This window comes from Eschrichtius robustus, chromosome 5, assembly GCF_028021215.1.
Source record: "Eschrichtius robustus isolate mEscRob2 chromosome 5, mEscRob2.pri, whole genome shotgun sequence".
In the NCBI taxonomy this organism is placed as follows: domain Eukaryota; kingdom Metazoa; phylum Chordata; class Mammalia; order Artiodactyla; family Eschrichtiidae; genus Eschrichtius; species Eschrichtius robustus.
Genome location: NC_090828.1, coordinates 122,363,767 through 122,382,689, shown reverse-complemented (window position 1 = coordinate 122,382,689; position 18,923 = coordinate 122,363,767). Strand labels below are relative to the sequence as shown.

The 18,923-nt window shown below is 45.7% G+C and overlaps 1 protein-coding gene across 1 annotated transcript in view; it reads right to left on the bottom strand.

Moving 5' to 3' along the window:
- Positions 1-18,923, bottom strand: part of LCT (lactase) — a 50,704-nt gene that overhangs the window by 7,513 nt on the left and 24,268 nt on the right. The window contains exons 7-12 of the mRNA XM_068544000.1: positions 13,318-13,963; positions 9,155-10,705; positions 8,239-8,507; positions 5,198-5,488; positions 2,712-2,910; positions 1,075-1,277 (exon numbers count right to left, since the gene is read on the bottom strand). Of these exons, the coding sequence (XP_068400101.1) occupies positions 1,075-1,277; positions 2,712-2,910; positions 5,198-5,488; positions 8,239-8,507; positions 9,155-10,705; positions 13,318-13,963 (3,159 nt within the window). The remainder of the gene's footprint in view (positions 1-1,074; positions 1,278-2,711; positions 2,911-5,197; positions 5,489-8,238; positions 8,508-9,154; positions 10,706-13,317; positions 13,964-18,923) is intronic.

Below are 18,923 nucleotides of genomic sequence, written 5' to 3'. Positions count from 1 at the left end.
GGCATCACAGTTCACGGGTGAGCTGTGATAATGAGACTACAGCCTAACATTTCCTGAGGTTTGTCTTGATTTCAGAAAACAAATTATTGCTCTAATTCACCAGTTCTGTGAGTCTGAATGAGGGAATGAATGAATTTTGTTCCAAGGCTTTCCCCCAGCTGGCTAGCAAATGGGACATTAAGTTCTTGTTTGCACTTTTTAATTTGACCACCTTTGTCAAGTTTGTTTGTGAAGAATTTGGCAAACCAAGGCCGTTGGTGTCCTTTCAGAAATGCCACAGTCTGCGGACTCCTCAGAGCCTTTAAAAAAGCAGGGAGCAATCTGGAGAGAGAGAGAAGCTTGCTTTTCTTTCCTGATGCTGAAACATGGGAGAGGGTGCCTTCAGACCTCTTCAGAGACAGTAGCAGGAGCCAGGGAAAAGCTATGGCATGAAGAGCACCATTCTCTCTCTCTCTCGTCTTTCAGGGGCCCAGGCTGAAATAAGGGTGGGCCATGTTGTTGGGACCTGCTTACTTGTGCCTCCACTTCCCAGGAGCAAAATTCCATGACCAAAAGATGCATGTCCTTATGTGAAGCTCATGGAAAATTAGGGGCGCTAGTGAGTTTCACATAATCTAAAGCCCCCAACTTAAGGTAATTCCTAGGCAGAGTAAGTAAACTCAGATGGTGACACCTAGAGGCGAAATGTGACATTGCAGCCCAGTTCTAGTAGCTCCTATAGTCAAACCACAGATGGAAGAGGCAGAATTTCTTTGTTATTTAGCTTCAAGCCAGTGTTGCATCCAGTAAGAGCTATATGTATAAATGAGTTTTTTAAGACTTGAAAGAAAACTCAATCCCAAAGAACTTTCATCACAGCAAACCTATGAGGTAGTTAGGTCACCTCCATTTCAAAGATGAGAAGACTACAGTACAAAAAATTTAGATGATTTTCCCAAGGGCACAAAATAAGGTAATAGCAACGCAGGGCCTAGATCCTAAATCTTTGTTTCGCAATCTAATTCTGTTTCCATTAGATCATGACAGAAGGGGAAAAGAGCAAGAGTAAGAACAATGCCCAGAGGAAGAACAGACCTGAACGTATCTCCTGGCGGCCTCCACCTCCGCCTGGTTGGAGGGGTCTCTAGGCTCAGCCCAGTCACTGCTGATGGTGATGGAAATCATGCCACCTTGACGGGCACGGTACACATCGTTGTACAGATGCCAGGCCTCAGCGTGAGCCTTTATTAGGTTGTGGCCAACAATGTAGGGACCAGTGCCAGGCCTGGAGGAGATTCCTGGAAATATACACGTAGATGTCAGTGAAGAATAAATGTGGCCAAGAATATCACTTTCTGCCTATAGATGGCCTCTTCGTGTTTGGGAGAAAGGCTGAAGATTTTGGCTTGAGGAAGAATGGAATTCAAATCCTGGCTCCACTTCTTAAAGCTGGCCAGGTAACTTTGGGTGAGTAATTCAGTCTTTCGGTTCCTTCCTCTGCAAAATGAGCAATAGAGAGTTCTTAGGAGAAGGAAATGAAACTGTGTGTGCAGAGCACCCAGAAGTACTGTGTCTGGCAAAGAGAAGGCACTTGATAGGTGTTGGTTTCTGTACCCCTCGCCCAAAGAGTGGCTCATATGTCACAGGCAAAGTACCTAGAAGAGTGTGTGCCTCAGGAGGTGACATCCTGGCACTCTGTGGGGACCCACAGTGAAAGTAAGAGTTGGAGAGTATAGCTGATGGAAGCAGCTGACACAGATTCCTTGAGAGCAAATGTTATGAGAGAGGCTGCCTTATACGTTGAAGGAACGATAAACCAAAGCGTCAACCAAGGACCAATGGGAGATACATCTGGTAATGGGTCGAAGCAGATCTCCCCGTGGCTCTTTCCAGCTTTTACATGTAATCCCAAGGAATCACATAAATGAACACAAATTTACTCTCTAAGGCTCAGAACTCAAGAAAAGGAAAATTGGAGGGTTCTCAAGGGACAAGGACAGGTCCACAATTCCTTATTAAAAACTCTTAGGAACACAGGACTGTAAATCAACTATATACTTCAATTAAAAAAAAACAAAAAACCCAGGGTTTGATGTATTTTGGAATGAAAAGGTTTCTGTGTCTTGGAAAAGTAATAAGCTGCGTATAACATAGTTACATATGACCCCAGCAGGGCCCAGGACAGCTCTCCATGATTAAGGGCATTAATACGTCTGCTGCTGAACTTTTCCAACTTTAGTATATGTGCTGCCGAAACGAGCACTGCTTGTGCAGAACTTTTGAATGTTCACTCTAAGTGGGATGTCACCTCACATTGGTTCAAGTCAGGTTAAGCCCAGGTCAGCCAAATCATATATTGGAAACTTTTGCATTTTGGGAGTTGCAAAAAACACTGTGGATCTGTACAGTCTGATGTATTGTCCTTTCCTATATCGATTAGTCCACACCCTTGAGCTCAGGCAGCTTCCTATCTGAGGCAGATCAGACGTACAGAGAGAGCAATGAAGCCATTTGGAGGTATTGAGACGTGAAGTTCATGTTCAGCAAAAGTGGTGTCAGAAGAGGGAAGCTCTGCTGCCTGCCAGGCAGCCCTGAGCAGAAGGCGGGGATTCTGAAGCACTGCCTTCGGGCTTTCGTAGCCTCCTCCTCCAGGGCCACCTGGATTTCATGTCTTTGTGGTGCTGAGAATGCCACACTCCAAAGAGCTGACAAGGGGGGTCTGGGACCTTTACCTGGAGCTGCTGTCCCATGGCCATAGCCCAGGTTAGCAATGACATAGGGCTCGTTCAGTGTGATCCAAAACTTCACCTTGTCCCCCAGCCTCTGGAAGAGCACATCTGCATACTCCTTAAACCGCTGTACAACCGTCTCATTCTCCCAGCCTCCGACATCCTGGAGTGCCTGCGGCAAGTCCCAGTGGTAAATGGTCACCTGTGAAAAAGCAAGATCAGCATTTCCATCAACCTGCTTTTCATGGGAAGCCAGCGATGCTGTGTGCACCAGCGTAAATGTCTACTGCTAAAGCTGAGGATGAATGATGAGACAAATAAGCCTCAAAGGTTCTCTGGCAGGAAGGGTAGCACAGCAGTGTTGAAGCATGAGAAATTCATACATCTGGATCAGAGAAGCCTGGGTTTGAGTCTCAGCTCTGCCACCTACCAGCTGCATGACCCCGGGCTCAGGCACTGAGACCTCCATGTCCCGGAATCATTGTGAGGCCTCAATCACATGGCAGAGGACATGAAAAGTGGCTGACATCCTGCCAGCTCTTCAGCAAATGTTAGCTATGGTTGTAGTCAAGGATCAGAAATGCTAGAGCTTCAGAACCTCTGGGATAGATTGCACTGAGAGTCTGAGGCTCTGAGGCATTTTGCTTGTAAAGGGGCATCCCCGTGGACATCTAATATGTCTGGAGGTTCTTTCTAAGGACCTGGGAACCCTTTGCTGGAGAGGGGCCCCTATGGCCATGTCCATGTGGTAGCCTTTCCTCTCTCCAGGTCTTCCCTTGATGCTCCTGACACACCCCATCTTGGCCATGCCGGGGGTCTCCACTGTCCTCAGTCTCCACTGGGCTGCCAACCATCTTCAGCTCAGACCCAGTCTCTCCCTTTGCCTGAAATGCCCTTCCCCTGCCCACCCACCCACCCAGACTGTCCTCTTTCTTCAAGACCCACACCTCCTTGAAGCTTTTTCTGGCCACAGCACTTTTCTTTTCTGCGGTGTCTCAATGCCCTTAAGAACTACAGGGAATTCCCTGGAGGTCCAGTGGTTAGGACTCCATGCTCTTGCTGCCAAGACACTGGGTTCGATCCCTGGTCAGGAAACTAAGATCCTGCATGACACGTGGCACGGCCAAAAATAAATAAATAAATTGAAAAATTTTAAATCTATTAAAAAAAATAAGAACTACAAAATCATTTAGCCCTGAGTTGTGTTCCTCCTGATGTTCTGAATTGTTATGTGTAATGGAGCTCGTTTCCCCCCAGATCTTGGGCTCGTGCAGGGCAGCCACTGGTCCTCCCCTCTCCATCACAGCTAGTGCTCACACGCACTGTAATAAACGCTGCATGGATGATTTGTTCCTGCAGTGTTAGCAGTGTGAGAAGTCCAGGTAGCACTTCTATTTGTAAAAATCTCTGCTTTGGGGGCGGGGAGTGGGGGGTTTTTAGTGCGGAGAACATGCTCTGGCTGCAGTTCATAATCTCCAGTCAATACAGCAGAGGAAACACACAGTATCATAGAACTAGTGCCCTCCAGCCCTTTATCGTAAATGGCCCAGGGGAAAAGGAGTATTCTTAGGCTCCCAAGTAAAATGTAAAAGATTTGGTGACAGCAAAGAAGCCCACAAGTGAGCTTCTGTATTATTATTCATAATAACTCATGGCTTAAAAACACGTGCACTTTTGCCTTCGCAGTTCTGCTCCTAGAACCATATCCTACAGATAAACTTCCACCCTAGTGTAATTATGTATCTATGGTTACTCATTGTAGTGTTGGTTATAATGGCAAAAGAGGGGAAACATCACAGGGAAGAGTGTCCATTAATAGGGAAGTGATTAGAGAAGTAAGGTACAATTACCACATAACTAAGACAAAAAAACAAAAAAACAACAAATGAGGAAACTATGTACGGATATGGAAATATCTGTATTGTAAGAACTATTGTTAAACAAAAGCAAGTACTGGGACTTCCCTGGTGGCACAGCGGTTAAGACTTCGCGCTCCCAATGCAGGGGGCCAGGGTTCGATCCCTGGTCAGGGAACTAGATCCCACATGCGTGCCACAACTAAGGAGCCCACTGGCCACAACTAAAGAGCCTGTGAGCTGCAACTAAGAAGCCCACTGCCACAACTAAGGAGCCCGCCTGCCGCAACTAAGACCTGGCACAACCAAATAAATAAAATAAAAAATTTTAAAAAAAGCAAGTATCAAACTGTATGTATCATACCATTAGGAAAAAAGAGGGGAAAAGGCATATACATACACATATACACATGCCTACTGGTCACATACACAAAAGGACATGAGAACCCAGCAAACTTGGGTCACCTGTAAGGAGGGAAACAGATGGCTAGAGGTCAGGGGCAGAAGGAAAATCTTTACTGATCATTCAAAAATTAAATTTGAAAACAGCATTTTTTCACACAAGAAATGTGCTCTCCAGCCCAGCTGGCTCCCAGGGGACTTGGCCAAGGCCCAGTCAGGGCCCCATCTCACCTGGGGCTGGATGCTGGCAGCCTGCAGCATGTCGATGAGCCGCATGTAGTAGTTCAGGCCCGCTTCATTGATGTATTTGGTAGTTCCGTCAGGGAGGATGCGAGTCCAAGAGATGGAAAAGCGATAGTGGGTCACACCCAGGTTCTGCAGGGCGACCACATCCTCGGCAATCTTGTGATAACTGTCACAGGCCACGTCTCCAGTGTCATCATTCCCAACCCTCAGTGGTGTGTGAGAAAACGTGTCCCAAATACTGAGCCCTTTGCCATCCGCTCTCCACGCACCTTCAACCTCAAGATGACAAGACATGGTCTAAGCAAGTCATGTAGTCAAGCCCTTCCCAGTCAGTGGGTGAGTCCTGAGTCAGGACATAAGTTGGCATCACCTTCTCTGCCACCCCCCGATTTCTGAACTCCTACAGCTTCCTGTACATACTTTCTGAACGTCACGGCGCTGTCATGCTGCACTGCACAACTATGCGCTTGCTAACTGGCTTTCTTCCTACAAGACTGAGGTCTAGGCACTGCATCTTTCATCTTGGTGGCCCAGCAGTCAATGCAGCAGTGTCTGGAGTATGGTGGGTGCTCACTAAAAGTTTGAATGAACAATTCCACATGCCTCAACCCCAATCACAGCCAAACAAATCCCAATGATGCCAGATGTAGAGGCAGAGTTTCTAATCAGGATGTGTATCACTGTTTCTGTGCCTCCTTTTCCTCCTCCCACCTAACCTATAAACTGACCACAAGCCACTGGGCAAACGCCTACCTATGGGCTTAGGTAGTCTGAAAGGTGTAATTTCTATAATTTACTTTAAAACGCTTCAGCATATATAGTGTGATACTCTGTGATTGGCTGCAGCTAAGGTAGTGCCGGCATTCTCAGCAAGAATACATGTCCAGGCTTGGCCTGCACAGCCCCTCTGAGAGTGGCAGGCCCTAAGTCAGCGGGAATGCACCCCGTGTGGTCCATCTGGGTAGAGGAGATGGCTTGGTGGTTGGGAGACTAGTTAATGCAGGGGGACTAAGAAAATTAGTGACTATGTTGAAGATATTAGGAACTAGATTTCTCATCATTGGAGAAAAGAGATACAAATATGAAAAGCGGGAAGGCCAGCATTAACCCTGTAGAGTTGGATTGCAATTGGAGGTATCAGTGTGTTTTTTAACATACTTAAAGATTTTGGTGGATGTAGAACTAGATGTATATGCACATATGTGTGTGTGTGTGTGTGTGTGTGTACACACACATGCATTTCCTAGCTCTGTCCACTGAGAGGGCCTAGAAATAATGACACCCCAGTAGCAGTGAGCACACCTAGCACCCAGATCTTGGTTTCTAAATGCCCTTATCCCATAAAAGGAACCAGGCCTCATTAGAGAAATGGCTGATTACAGGGCTGGGGCAGAAAAGATACAAGATGAGCCTGGAACATCTTGCTGCACCAGAAAGAATTAAGAGAGTGCTCAAAGAGTGATGGGCCATGTCAAAAGGACACAGGATCCAGCTAAAGGACAATCCACCAGGCAAAAAATGGACGATTTACGCATCTGCATACATAATAGCAGCAAAAGTATAACCCACTAGAAAAAAAACAGGACTTCACGAGGCCATACTGATGATATATATCAACATATATTTACATATAAGTAAAATGTAAATAAGTAGGAGAAAAGACAAAGCTTGACCTTTCTTTTGAATGCCACCTAATAAATATAAAAGCAATGATGAACTCAGAAAATCACCATTTGTCAACTATCATAGTAATAACTGATTCAGGCCTGCAACCTGTGCCCTAGAATAAGTCCCTAACCCTAGCCCTAGAATAAATAAGTCCAGCTATAAACCTGTGGGGCAGTGGTTCTCACCCAGGGACTATTTTGTCTCTGAGGAGACACTTAGCAATGTCTGGAGACATTTTTAGTTGTTACAGCTGGGGGAGGAGTCTACTGGCATCTAGTGGGTAAAGGCCAGGTTTGCTGCTAAACATCCTACATGTGCACAGGACAGGCCCACAACAAAGAACTATCCAGCCCCAAATGTCAATCAGACCCAGCTGGAGAAACCCTGCTACAGAAGATTCTGTCTCCCTGGAGCAACAGGATCCTGTCTCTGAAATCTTGGCATTTCCTCAAGTGAACCTTTCATGTACAGTGTTGACCAGAGCACCGAAGAGGACCAAGAGCTGAGGTTTTTCTCCAGGCCATGGAATAGGATACATGAATAGTTTCTGTGTTTGTGTGCTTAGTTAACATATGTCTGGATATGGCAGAATTTGGTCTGAGACTTCATTATACCTTGGTGGTCTGGTAGTCTGGGGGTAGCTACCCTCACCTTCCTCAGAAACATTTTCAGCAGCTATGGTCACCTAGAAAAAATCCAAGGGCTGAGCAACCCAGAGTCAAGTCAGCTCAGACCACTGACCCCACCCAGGTTCCACACTGAGAATACAAACCCCTACTCCTGTATCAAAGAAAATAAATGGAGGCAGAAGATGTAAAGCAGGGTCACACCCCTAACTGCCCGGGCAAGTCACTCTTTGTTTTTTTATCTTTCTTTTTTTTCTGATGAAAAGTAAATCCTCATATTTTCTGTATTAGTGAGCTTCATTTAGCATGACTAAGGTAGAGGTATGATGTTACTAGGACATCAGAAAACGCCCAGGCCCATGTGATAGCCATTTTGATCGAACTGTCTGCTGGGAAGAAACTAGGTGAGAAATAAAGGCGTCCAGCTGAGAATCTTCATATTTGCATTTCTTTGCCTAAGTATTTCTTCCAGGCTCCACCTGCTCCATCTGGCCTGCTAACACCCATCTCAGCACAGCCCTTGTAACTGTGACGGCCCGCCTGAATTTGGGGATGTGAAGAAGCCAAGCTTTCTGGGAAAAGGGCCTCCCAGACTCCCCCGCAAGGTACCCGTACTTCCCTCCCACAGGTCTATAAAAATCCACTGCTCCCACCTGCCCTCTCCAGCCCTGACCCCAGAGCCTGGCACATAGTAGGTTTGCTGTAGATGGTGAATTGCCCTGAACGCCTCACCTGATATGAAGCGGTAGCCACACTCCAGCTGAAGCCCTTGGGAAACTGTCCATATAGAAACTCGTCTTCCTTGGGCAGTGGCATGCCGTTACTGATGATGACCTCCGTGTAGTACCTGGCAGAGGCTCTTGCTGTGCGAGGCCTGTTCACGTTGTTGAAATCAACACGGTACAGTCCGAACTTGACCGTGTAGCCATTTAGCCACTCAAAGCTGTCCATCAGGGACCATGCAGCATATCCTCGAAGGTCGACACCATCGAGCCTGTAAGCTGGGAACGTTCCACAGACGGCAGAGGAGAGCTTTACACCAGGAGGACTCCTCACTGCAGGCAGTCCTAAACCACCAACTTGTGCACACAAGTAATGTGTGCCCTGATAGATCATCTTGTCTCTTTCTTTTTGTCAACACTGATGCCCCCATAGCAAGTATTGATGACTGACCTTTGCAAAATCAAATTCTTTTGTTGGGGTAAAGGGACATGTCTGAAATTCAAGAGTCTCAGCCTACTTTAGAAGTTAAATACAGAAATGTGAATTAGAGAAGAGTTGATTGCTCTAGGGTGCATGGAACCCACCAGAATATAAGCTCCATGTCAGCAGAAAGTTGTTTATTTTGTTCACTGCTGTGTCCCCAGCACTTAGAATAGAACTTGTCACATAGTAGTTGCTCAATAATGAATGAATGGACCCATGACAATACTCCTGTGGGACCCTGTGTGTACATTTGGGGAGAAGACCATTGCTTTTTTCAGATTCCCAAAGGGATATGTAACCCCAGACCGGGAAAGAATTATGGAATTAGGGTACAAAAGAGAGACCTGTTGATGATGTGTAATCCACTCTGCCAAACCATTTCAGGCACACGACATGTGGATGTTGGGAGATTTTTGTAAGGGGGACATGAACGCTCACATACCTTTCAAAGCTTCATTGATATAGGTTTTGTGGTAAAATATCCTATTGGTATCTTCCACTTTCGGATCTTTCAGCCCTGCTCCGTTTTCAGTGATGTAAATGGGGACGCCCCCATACTCCTCCTTGATCCAGTTGAGCAGTCTTCGCATCCCCCAGGACGCAGCTCTGTTCATTGCTGTGGAGGGCCAGGAAGAGTCCTCCCTCTCGGTCAGCTCCCGGTCATCTTCATAGGAGGGCGGGTTTAACCTCGGTGTTGCATGCCGCACGATTCTGGAGGAGTAGGTGTTGAGGCAGAACACGTCGGCTGTAGCTGAGATGTACCTCTTCTCTTCCTCAGTGAAGCTGGGCAGGCGGGAGGTGGCTAAGTGCTGCAGTTCACTCCTGTTCCCCACTTTCCACTTCATGGCATCGGGATAGTCTCCGTTTCGGAAGATGGGGTGGGCGAACCAGCCCAGTGAGAACTGCAGCATTCGGTCAGCTGCCTCCACATCCCTGGGGACCCCAGGTGACTGGGGCTCTGCCCAGTGTGCACCAAGGCTCAAAGAGATGACCCCCTTCTGCTCTTGCCTGTACTTCTCATCGTAAGTGTGATAGACTCTGGCATGAGCTTTGATGATTGCATGGCCAATCCTGTAAGGTCCCCAGCCTGGGTCGTTCACGTTTGGGGGAAATTCCCCTGAGCCATACCCCAACCATGCCTGGTATGTGGGGTCGTTAAAAGTCATCCAGAACTTGACTCTGTCACCAAAGGTCTGGAAACAAAAGTCTGCATAGCTGTTAAACAACTCAATCAAGGAAGGATTCTCCCAGCCTCCAATATCCTGGAGGGCCTGGGGCAGGTCCCAGTGGAACAGTGTCACCATGGGAGAGATGCTGCTTGCCACCAAGCCATCAATCAGCCTGTTGTAATAATCAACACCACGTGTGTTGACAGAAGTGTTTCTTCCAGTCGGGAAAATCCGAGACCAGGAGATGGAGAAGCGATAGGCCTTCACCTTCAAAGCTCGAAGCATATTCAGATCAGCATCCAGATGGTTATAGCTGTCACAGGCTATGTCTCCAGTGGCACTGTCTTTCACGTTGCTCCCTGGTGTGTGGGTAAAATTATCCCAGATGCTGGGGCCTTTGCCATCAGCATCCCAAGCTCCTTCAATCTGATAGGCTGACGAGGACACGCCCCACAGGAAGTCATCCCGGAATGTGCCGTGGTAGAACAAATCTCTTTCAAACTTGGGTTGGTTGGAGAACTTTTCCCAGACTACTTTAGCCTTGGAGGGCACCTCGGATGGAAATGTCAAGGCTCTGATTTTCCGGGGGACGTTTGCTTTACTGGCTGGTGGCAGTCTTTTTACTACCTTGGTGAGGAAACCGTTCTTTTCAATCATGCTGGTGAAAAAGTAGGCAGATTTCCTGGGAGTCCTTGGCCTGCTGCTGTCGTTGAAGTTGACATGGTACAGCCCAAACCTCTGGCTGTACCCAGAGGGGCCTTCGAAGCCGTCGATGAGGGAACGAGCAATGTAAGATTGAACATCCACTGAGTCCTCCTTGACAGCTGTGGAGAAAACCAAAATTGGGATTGTTTTAAAGTCTGTTACTGATGTTGCTTTTTACTTTTATTATTTTTAAAATAGAGGTGTCTATTTGGGGTTTGTTAGCACTGCAGCCCGGGAGACACAGAGTCAAGAAGCGCTTGAATTGTGTTCCGCTATAAAATGGGGGAGGCTTATAAAGACAAAAACTGCAAGGTTACATAAATTGTTTGTCGAGAATTAGGATTGGCGCTGGCAAGAAGTAAGGGTGTTTGTTAAGCAAGGATCGGTTGGGGTCTGAAATGATGACAGAGTTGCAAAGGGCTGATGTTACTTTTTAAAGGTTTTCCTTTCAACGTGAAAGTTCGGGAGGTGACCTGGGTTACCCCCAAAATTTTAACCCTTTTTCCTCCTCATAACAAGTAAAAGGAAAATCCATAAGACCCACACAAAACATCAGGCCACATCTATGGCCATAAGTCTCAATCCAAAGGTGTGTCCCTACCTTAAAATGAATAATAAAGAAAAAGTGCCCCATCTGCTAGTGTCAGGACTCCTTGGTTTAATACAGAATACATAAATCATTTAATCTTTAAAAAATGTGCTTTTGTTTTTTCTTCTTTATGTTTAGTAATATTGACATGAAATAATCACGCATTCCGTTTTTAAAGGGAGAAATAAAGCCTAAAAAAATGTATTCTCTGATCCAGTGGCTTGAATGGTGGTCCCCAAAAAGGTATATCCAAGTGCTGACTCCTGGTACTACTGATGTAACCTTATTTGGCAAAAGGGGTTTTGCAAAGATAATTCACTAAGTTAAGGATCTCAAAATGAGACCATCCTGGATTAATCAAGGTGGGTCCTAAATTCAATGACAAGCATCATCATAAGTGACGTAGGGGAGAAGGCCATGTGAAGATGAAGGCAGAGATTGGAGTCATGCAGCCACAGCCAAGGAAGGCCTAGAGCCACCAGAAGCTGGAAGAGGCAAGGAAGGATTCTCCCTTGGAGCCTTTGGATGGAAAGTGTTCCTAGTGACGTCTTGATTTTGGACTTCTGGCCTCCATAACTGTGAAAGAATTAAAAATGTTCTAGTGAGTCAACCAGGAATCAGAGCAATAGCTGTGGATGATTGTGCAAGAGGTAGGTAACGTTACTCATTCACTCAATAATTTAGTAAGCACCTACTTTATCCCAGGCTGTGCTAGGCTCTGGGAACATAAAGATTAATAAAAGCCTCATCGGTTAGTGGGCAGAAGGAAGAGCTGAGCCAGAAACAGAAGGGCCTATGGCTCCACGCACTGGATGTCTGTGCATATCATTTAATCTCTCAGAGCATCGGTTTTCACAGTTGTCCCATGAAGATAATATCTGCCCCTATTTACTGAACAAGGCTGTTTCAAGGATCACTTGAGATAATGTCTTAAAGGGATTCCTTGATACTGAGGAGAGTACAGGTGAAGTGAGGGTGTCTGACCTCACCAACAGTGGGATGTAGGTCTCCATTCCTTACTGCAGTGCCCAGGGCAGGGATCACTTTTTAACTCTTTCTCTTTGATTCTAGACAAGGCCTCAAAATCTTCTCAACACAGCCCTCTAGGCAGACAACTAGCCACTATCAGTTGATTAGGACTGACGTACGAGATGAAACCTATTTGCCGCTCCTTTTTACTTGAAATAAAAAGACATACAAGGTAAAAATGAGACTGTAGATATAGGTTAAGTGGACCAAAGTGAATGATGTGGAATGTAGATTTTTATACCCCATTAAAGGAAATGAAGATCAGGCAAGGCTGGAGCGATGCGGGAAGATTTAATGGGCTGGAGTCCCACCCTGAGTGTCCTCATGCCACCCTGTAATGCCATCATCACCACATATTGCACTTTTCTGTCTGCGCCCCTCTGTAGACTCTGAGTCCCCTCTGGGAAAAGATGGCGTTGGTTCAGTATTGTACCCCTACTGTCTTGCACAATGTCTGACATGTAATGGGCACTCAATAAATATTTGTTACCTAAATGCGTTAAAAGATGATGAGGCTTGGGCTTCCCTGGTGGCGCAGTGGTTGAGAGTCTGCCTACCAATGCAGGGGACGTGGGTTCGGGCCCTGGTCTGGGGGGATCCCACATGCCGCGGAGCGGCCGGGCCCCTGAGCCACAATTACTGAGCCTGCGTGTCTGGAGCCTGTGCTCCGCAACAAGAGAGGCCGCGATAGTGAGAGACCCGCGCACCGTGATGAGGAGTGGCCCCCGCTTGCCGCAACTGGAGAAAGCCCTTGCACAGAAACGAAGACCCAACACAGCCAAAAATAAATAAATAAAATAATTAAAATAACTTAAAAAAAAAAAAAGTTTAAAAAAAAAAAAAAAAAAGATGATGAGGCTTGATGGATGGATAGGACTCAGACAGGCAGAGGGTAGAAGGGAGCACTGTAGGGACTAGGAATATGAAAGTAAAGGCTTGAGGCCTTTGAGGGAGAGAGTTAGGAGGCTGATATGAAGCACTCACACTATTACTACAAATACTACTTTTTGGCTTCATTTCCTTGGGAGAATGTCTTTGTCCCTCAAAACAAAACTCTGAAGACTTGATGAAATACCACCCACGTTCCAATCACCAGCATATCCACGTTCTTACCCTTGAGCACCTCATTGATATATTGATTGAAGTAGTCAATTCTCAAGGAATCATTGATGAGATCTTCACTTTCCCCTATGGGCATGCCATTCCCAGCCAGGTAGATTGGAACTTTGCCTCTTGTGTATTCCAAGGATACAAACTGCAACAGCCTCCTTATACCCCAGGGTACTACACGAATCCAAGGGGATTCGGTCTGGGGCCATGCAGGGTCCACGTGTTGGGAGAAGCCTCCAATGGTATCATAGCTGGGGATGCAGGTATCTCCTTGGGCCTTGCTGATGAGGCGGGAAGTGTAATGGGACAGACCCAGAAAGTCAGCGGAGCCCTTCAGGAGCTGCTTCTCTGCCTCGGTGAACTTAGGGAGCTGGGCCACAGGAGTGGGGCACTGTTTGTTCATCTGTTGGATCTGGGCTCTCAGGGCAGCCGGGTAGTCTCCATCCACAAAGATGGGGTGTGCAAACCAGCCCAGCATGAAGTGCAGGAAGCGTTCAGAGGCTCTCCGGTCCTCAGGCCTCTCTGGGGACAGGGGCTCTGCCCAGTCTGAGTTCAGCACAATGCCCACCCGCCCCTGCTGCTGTGGGCGATGTTGGCTGTTGTAGTGGTGCCAAGCCCTGGCATGAGCCTTGAGGACCACGTGAGCCACCTTGTGAGGAAGAAAGAAGGAAATACAGGTCTTAGTGACAACAACAGCACCCACAAGCCAATAACAAGTCAACAACAACGTCAGCAAGTCGACACCAAAGTCAGTAATGGTAGCAAGTTAATAAAGTCAACAGCAACAATCTCAACAACATCCACAACTGTGTCAACACGTCAATACCACCATTACCACCATCACCAGGTCGATAGCGACAGCACCACAACCACATTAACAATAACAGGTGTCAATGACTTCTCTTGTGTGATCCTCACTTATGTGGCAAGTACAAATACTATTACTGTGATAGAGGTAAGGAACACAGGATCCAGAGAAGGGGAGAGCACAGGCAGTCTGACCTCAGGCCTGGATCATCACCCACAGTTCCTCTGCCTCTGTCCTCAGTAAGTGCTTTTTTTTTTTTTTTTTTTAATTTTTAAAATTTTTGGTTGCATTGGGTCTTCATTGCTGCATGTGGATTTTCTCTAGTTGCGTCGAGCAGGGGCTACTCTTCGTTGCAGCACGCGGGCTTCTCATTGCGGTGGCTTCTCTTGTTGCAAAGCACGGGCTCTAGGCGTGCAGGCTTCAGTAGTTGTGGCACGCGGGCTTAGTTGCTCCGCGGCATGTGGGATCTTCCTGGACCAGGGCTCGAACCCGTGTCCCCTGCATTGGCAGGCGGACTCTTAACCACTGTGCCACCAGGGAAGTCCCAGTAAGTGCTTATTGACTAGTCCACAACTAATTGGCAGGGGCGATCATTTTAGTTAACATACAAAAGAGGGGAAAATTATTTCTAGCCTTCCTGTTCTCCTTTCTACTTAATGAAATCTAGGAAGAGAAACCACAACCAGGATCTGCTGTAGACTTAACTCATGGTCTTACAAATGTCAACATCTTTCCTTGGTGGAGCACCAGGAGAAACGGCAAAGTTGGGGTATCTGGAGTATAACAAGCCTACATTTAAATATTGACTCTATCACTAACACGCTCAGTAAACTCAAACCATCTTCTCTCTTGACTTCAGCTTCCTTGTCTGCAGGAAGTGGGTAATTATGGATCCATCCAGGAGGATTCAATGCAACCGTGTACACAGAGCACAGAGCAGAAACTTGGAGTGCAGGAGGAGGTTTGCTACCGCTTAGCGCCTTTTTCTTTTCCTTTTTATCATGTGAAGATGATGACACCTATGTTTGAAGAATTTTACACCCAAAACATGCTCTAGGAAGAGAAGCTCCTGACTGCTTCTAACGTCCCAAATGTTAGTTCTTAACTGGGTGGGTCCTAATCTCCAACAGCAAACTGTGCTCCTTTCCAAAAGGCAGGAAGGCTTCCCTTCTAAGCTTGCTGGTGTCGGGGCAGGGTGCTCAGTGGAATACTAGGCAACCATCAGAAACAATCACTGTGATCATGTAATGACATGGAAAAGGTTTAATGACATTTCAAGTAAAAAATGGGCACTAGCGTGATAATGTGTCAGTGTATAGGTCATTGTATATGTCCTTGATTGTAACAAATCTGCCACGCAGGTGGGGGATGTCGATAACAGGGGAGGCTATGCATGTGTGGGGGCAGGGAGTAAATGGGAAACCTCTGTGTCTTCCACTCAGTTTTGCTGTGAACCTGAAACTACTCTAAAAAATAAAAAAGCACATGCACCCCTATGTTCACAGCAGCACAATTCACAATAGCCAAGACACGGAAGCAACCTAAATGCCCATCAACAGATGAATGGATAAAGAAGATGTGGTACCTATATACCATGGAATACTACTCAGCCATAAAAAATAACAAAATAATGCCATTTGCAGCAGCATGGATGCAACTTGAGATGATCATACTAAGTGAAATAAGTCAGAAAGAGAAAGACAAATACCATATGATATTATTATATGTGGAATCTAAAATATGGCACAAATGAACCTATCTACAAAACAGAAACAGACCCACAGACATAGAGATCAGACTTGCGGTTGCCAAGGGGGAGGTGGGGAGGGAGAGGGATGGACAGGGAGTTTGGGGTTGGTAGATGCAAATTATTACATTTAGAATGGATAAACAACAAGGTCCTACTGTATAGCACAGGGAACTATATCCAATCTCTTGGGATAAATCATAATGAAAAAGAATACTTAAAAAAGAATGTCCAGGGAGCCTGAAACAAGATGGCGGAGTAGAAGGACGTGCTCTCACTCCCTCTTGCGAGAACACCAGAATCACAACTAGCTGCTGGACAGTCATCGACAGGAAGACACTGGAACGCACCAAAAAAGATACCCCACATCCAAAGACAAAGGAGAAGCCACAATGAGATGGTAGGAAGGGCGCAATCACAGTAAAATCAAATCCCATAACTGCTGGGTGAGTGACTCACAGACTGAAGAACACTTATACCACAGAAGTCCACCCACTGGAATGAAGGTTCTGAGCCCCACGTCAGGCTTCCCAAGCTGGGCGTCCGGCAACAGGAGGAGGAATTCCTAGAGAATCAGACTTTGAAGCCTAGTGGGATTTGATTGCAGGACTTCGACAGGACTGGGGGAAACAGAGACTCCACTCTTGGAGGGCACACACAAAGTAGTGTGTGCATCGGGACCCAGGGGAAGGAGCACTGACCCCAAGGGAGACTGAACCAGACCTGCCTGCTAGTGTTGGAGGGTCTCCTGCAGAGGCGGGGGGTGGCTGTGGCTCACCATGAGGAAAAGGACACTGGCAGCAGAAGTTCTGGGAAGTACTCCTTGGCGTGAGCCCTCCCAGAGTCTGCCATTAGCCCCACCAAAGAGCCCAGGTAGGCTCCAGTGTTGGGTTGCCTCAGGCCAAACACCAACAGGGAGGGAACCCAGCCCCACCCATCAGCATTCAATCAGATTAAAGTTTTACTAAGCTCTGCCCACCAGAGCAACAGTCAGCTCTACCCACCACCAGTCTCTCCCATCACAAAACGTGCACAACCCTCTTAGATAGACTCATCCACCAGAGGGCAGACAGCAGAAACAAGAAGAACTACAATCCTGCAGCCTGGGGAACAAAAACCACATTCACAGAAAGATAGACAAGATGAAAAGGCAGAGGGCTATGTACCAGATGAAGGAACAAGATAAAACCCCAGAAAAACAACTAAATGAAGTGGAGATAGGCAACCTTCCAGAAAAAGAATTCAGAATAATGATAGTGAAGATGATCCAGGACCTTGGAAAAAGAATGGAGGCAAAGATCGAGAAGATGCAAGAAATGTTTAACAAAGACCTAGAAGAATTAAAGAACAAACAAACAGAGATGAACAATACGATAACTGAAATGAAAACTACACTAGAAGGAATCAATAGCAGAATAACTGAGGCAGAAGAACGGATAAGTGACCTGGAAGACAGAATGGTGGAATTCACTGCTGCGGAACAGAATAAAGCAAAAAGAATGAAAAGAAATGAAGACAGCCTAAGAGACCTCTGGGACAACATTAAACGCAACAACATCCACATTATAGAGGTCCCAGAAGGAGAAGAGAGAGAGAAAGGACCAGAGAAAATATTTGAAGAGATTATAGTCGAAAACTTCCCTAACATGGGAAAGGAAATAGCCACCCAAGTCCAGGAAGCGCAGAGAGTCCCATACAGGATAAACCCAAGGAGAAACACGCCGAGACACATAGTAATCAAATTGGCAAAAATTAAAGACAAAGAAAAACTATTGAAAGCAGCAAGGGAAAAACGACAAATAACATACAAGGGAACTCCCATAAGGTTAACAGCTGATTTCTCAGCAGAAACTCTACAAGCCAGAAGGGAGTGGCATGATATACTTAAAGTGATGAAAGGGAAGAACCTACAACCAAGATTACTCTACCCAGCAAGGATTTCATTCAGATTCGATGAAGAAATCAAAAGCTTTACAGACAAGCAAAAGCTAAGAGAATTCAGCACCACCAAACCAGGTCTACAACAAATGCTAAAGGAACTTCTCTAACTGGGAAACACAAGAGAAGAAAAGGACCGACAAAAACAAACCCAAAATAATTAAGAAAATGGTCATAGGAACATACATATCGATAATTACCTTAAACGTGAATGGATTAAATGCTCCAACCAAAAAGACACAGGCTTGCTGAATGGATACAAAAACAAGACCCATCTATATGCTGTCTACAAGAGACCCACTTCAGACCTAGGGACACATACAGACTGAAAGTGAGGGGATGGAAAAAGATATTCCATGCAAATGGAAATCAAAAGAAAGCTGGAGTAGCTATACTCATATCAGATAAAATAGACTTTAAAATAAAGAATACAAGAGGCAAGGAAGGACACTACATAATGATCAAGGGATCAATCCAAGAAGAAGTTATAACAATTATAAATATATATGCACCCAACATAGGAGCACCTCAATACACAAGGCAACTGCTAACAGCTATAAAAGAGGAAATCGACAGTAACACAATAATAGTGGGGGACTTCAACACCTCACTTACACCAATGGACAGATCATCCAAAATGAAAATAAATAAGGAAACACAAGCTTTAAATGACACAATAGACCAGATAGATTTAATTGATATTTATAGGACATTCCATCCAAAAACAGCAGATTACACTTTCTTCTCAAGTGCACACGGAACATTCTCCAGAATAGATCACATCTTGGGTCACACATCAAGCCTCAGTAAATTTAAGAAAATTGAAATCATATCAAGCATCTTTTCTGACCACAACACTATGAGATTAGAAATGAATTACAGGGGAAAAAAACGTAAAAAACACAAACACATGGAGGCTAAACAATACGTTACTAAATAACTAAGAGATCACTAAAGAAATCAAAGAGGAAATCAAAAAATACCTAGAGACAAATGACAATGAAAACATGACGATCCAAAACCTATGGGATGCAGCAAAAGCAGTTCTAAGAGGGAAGTTTATAGCTATACAAGCCTACCTCAAGAAACAAGAAAAATCTCAAATAAACAATCTAA